The sequence below is a fragment of the Lottia gigantea genome (assembly GCF_000327385.1).
Source record: "Lottia gigantea unplaced genomic scaffold LOTGIsca_322, whole genome shotgun sequence".
NCBI classification, from domain to species: Eukaryota; Metazoa; Mollusca; class Gastropoda; family Lottiidae; genus Lottia; species Lottia gigantea.
The window spans coordinates 15,144-18,010 of record NW_008709080.1 but is presented as its reverse complement, the minus strand read 5'-3'; the positions used below and the strand labels follow the sequence as shown (position 1 = coordinate 18,010).

Below are 2,867 nucleotides of genomic sequence, written 5' to 3'. Positions count from 1 at the left end.
TCAGACTACAATAAAATGTTTATTAAAAACAGTTGTTCTGTCCCTTTTTAAATTGAAAGGGTGTTAAAAATTGGTATCGGCTACTTTGCTGACCCTTGATCACTCAACAATAAAACAATCGTATTGAAAAAAAAAAACATTTTAGGGGGAAGAGGGTCTAGTTCAGTCAACATAAAAAGTAGGGGCTATACAGAGTTAGTAGTGCGTCAGGATCCAACTCCAGCCCACAATGTCGATTAACCACCAGGCCCCAATGGCAATAAACTGTTGGGTTCTGGTGGTTTATTGCCATTGGGAACTGGTAGTTTATTGCTGTTGTGGGCTGGTGGTTTATTGCCAAAATACAAAATGCTCATTGGGGCCCTGGTAGTTTATTTCCATTGTGGCCAGGTGGTTTATTGCCATTGGGGCCTGATGGTTTATTGCCATTAGGGTCTGGTAGTTTATTGCTGTTGTGGGCTGGTGGTTTATTACCATTGGGGCCTGGTGGTTATTGACATTGTGGCCTGGTAGTTTAATGACATTGGGAACTGGTGGTTTATTGCCATTGGGGCCTGGTGGTTTATTGACATTGGGGCCTGGTAGTTTATTGACATTGGAGCCTGGTGGTTTATTGCCATTGTGGCCTGGTAGTTTTTTGCCATTGGGGCCTGGTGGTTTATTGACATTGTGGCCTGGTGGTTTATTACCATTGGGGCCTGGTGGTTATTGACATTGTGGCCTGGTAGTTTATTGCCATTGGGGCCTGGTGGTTTATTGACATTGTGGCCTGGTAGTTTATTGACATTGGGGCCTGGTGGTTATTGCCATTGGGGCCTGGTGGTTTATTGACATTGTGGGCCTGCTGGTTTATTGACATTGGGGCCTGGTGGTTTATTGACATTGGGGCCTGTTGTTTTATTGCCATTGGGGCCTGGTGGTTTATTACCATTGGGGCCTGGTGGTTTATTGCCATTGGGGCCTGGTGGTTTATTGCCATTGTGAGCTGGTGGTTTATTGCCATTAGGGACTGGTGGTTTATTGACATTTGGGCCTGGTGGTTTATTGCCATTGGGGCCTGGTGGTTTATTGACATTGGGGCCTAGTGGTTTATTGCCATTGGGGCCTGGTGGTTTATTTACATTGTGGGCCTGGTGGTTTATTACCATTGGGGCCTGGTGGTTATTGACATTGGGGTCTGGTTGTTTATTGCCATTGGGGTCTGGTGGTTTGTTGACATTGGGGCCTGGTGGTTATTGACATTGGGGTCTGGTTGTTTATTGCCAATGGGGTCTGGTGGTTTATTGCCATTGTGAGCTGGTGGTTTATTGACATTGGGGACTGGTGGTTTATTGACATTTGGGCCTGGTGGTTTATTGCCATTGGGGCCTGGTGGTTTATTGCCATTGGGGCCTGGTGGTTTATTAACATTGGGGCCTGGTGGTTTATTGACATTGGGGCCTGGTTGTTTATTGCCACTGTGAGCTGGTGGTTTATTGCCATTGAGGACTGGTGGTTTATTGACATTGGGGACTGGTGGTTTATTGCCATTGGGGCCTGGTGGTTTATTGACATTGGGGACTGGTAGTTTATTGCCATTGGGGCCTGGTGGTTTATTGCCATTGTGAGCTGGTGGTTTATTGACATTGGGGCCTAGTGGTTTATTGCAATTGGGGCCTGGTGGTTTATTGACATTGGGGACTGGTGGTTTATTGACATTGGGGACTGGTGGTTTATTGCCATTGGGGCCTGGTAGTTTATTGACATTGGGGCCTGGTGGTTTATTGACATTGGGGCCTGGTGGTTTATTGACATTGGAGCCTGGTGATTTATTGACATTGGGGCCTGGTGGTTTATTGACATTGGGGCCTGGTAGTTTCATGACATTGGGGCCTGGTAGTTTATTGACATTGGGGCCTGGTAGTTTATTGACATTGGGGCCTGGTAGTTTATTGAAATAGGTGCTTTGCCTTTGTCCTAAGGTATACGGTTGAATACTTCTCAAGTCTACCTTTATGAAAAGTAGGATGTAAAACTCCAATCATTTCAATTTTTGTCAGTCTGCTTTTATGAGACGAGAAGCAATAAATTGAGAATGTAGATGAACATCAACATGGTGTCGTCGTTGATATACTGAAATATTCACAGATTAGAGAATTAAGATCTAAGCAACTAATTACAGAATGACTATGTGACATCTTGCACCCCATTGGTCTATAGACATGTAATATCACAACTCAAACATCATTACATCTATTCTGTAGGACATCACCCTTACTTTTATATTGTTTGTATCAAGAGTGACTCTGTGAATCTTGAAATTGAAGTTAAAAATAAGATTATTCATCCATTTCTCTTCTTCCTTCTGTCTATCTATCCATGAATGAATGAAGTAAGAAGTTAAAAATAAGAAAGGAAGGGAGAACCTTTACACCAGAAGAAATTGTGACAGACCAGGATCAGTCCTTAGATGTTCCTTCATACAACAATGATAAAGATAAATCCTTGATACCAATATATTTACTTTGTCTTGTAGAAACGAGTTAATTTGGATTCTAAAATGAGAGTTTCTGTAACTGAGACAGGATTTCTTTCAGAAACAAACATGTAAACACCAGTTGATCAAGTGTATTGATTTATCTAAAATTTCAGAAAGCAAAAAGACATTGTACTATCTTTTGTCTAGTGTATCAAACAGCTGTTCAGGTTGACAAAATAAACCAGAAATTACCCAAAGATTGATTTTTTTAAAGTGTAACCAATTCTTTGAGAAGGGAAGATATTCAAGATATAATCCATGTTATATATTACAAGTCTATTCAAGACGAGATCTTCCTAAAAACAACATGGTGAGTATAATTTTGATTTTCAGACACGTCAAAGAGGGT

The 2,867-nt window shown here is 41.8% G+C and overlaps 1 protein-coding gene across 1 annotated transcript in view; it reads right to left on the bottom strand.

The window, feature by feature from the left end:
- Positions 1-1,221: 1,221 nt before the first annotated feature.
- Positions 1,222-2,867, bottom strand: part of LOTGIDRAFT_72903 (hypothetical protein) — a gene marked incomplete at both ends in the record, with an annotated part of 3,407 nt that continues 1,761 nt past the window's right edge. The window contains one exon of the mRNA XM_009058118.1: positions 1,222-1,632. Coding sequence (XP_009056366.1) covers positions 1,222-1,632 — 411 coding nt within the window. The remainder of the gene's footprint in view (positions 1,633-2,867) is intronic.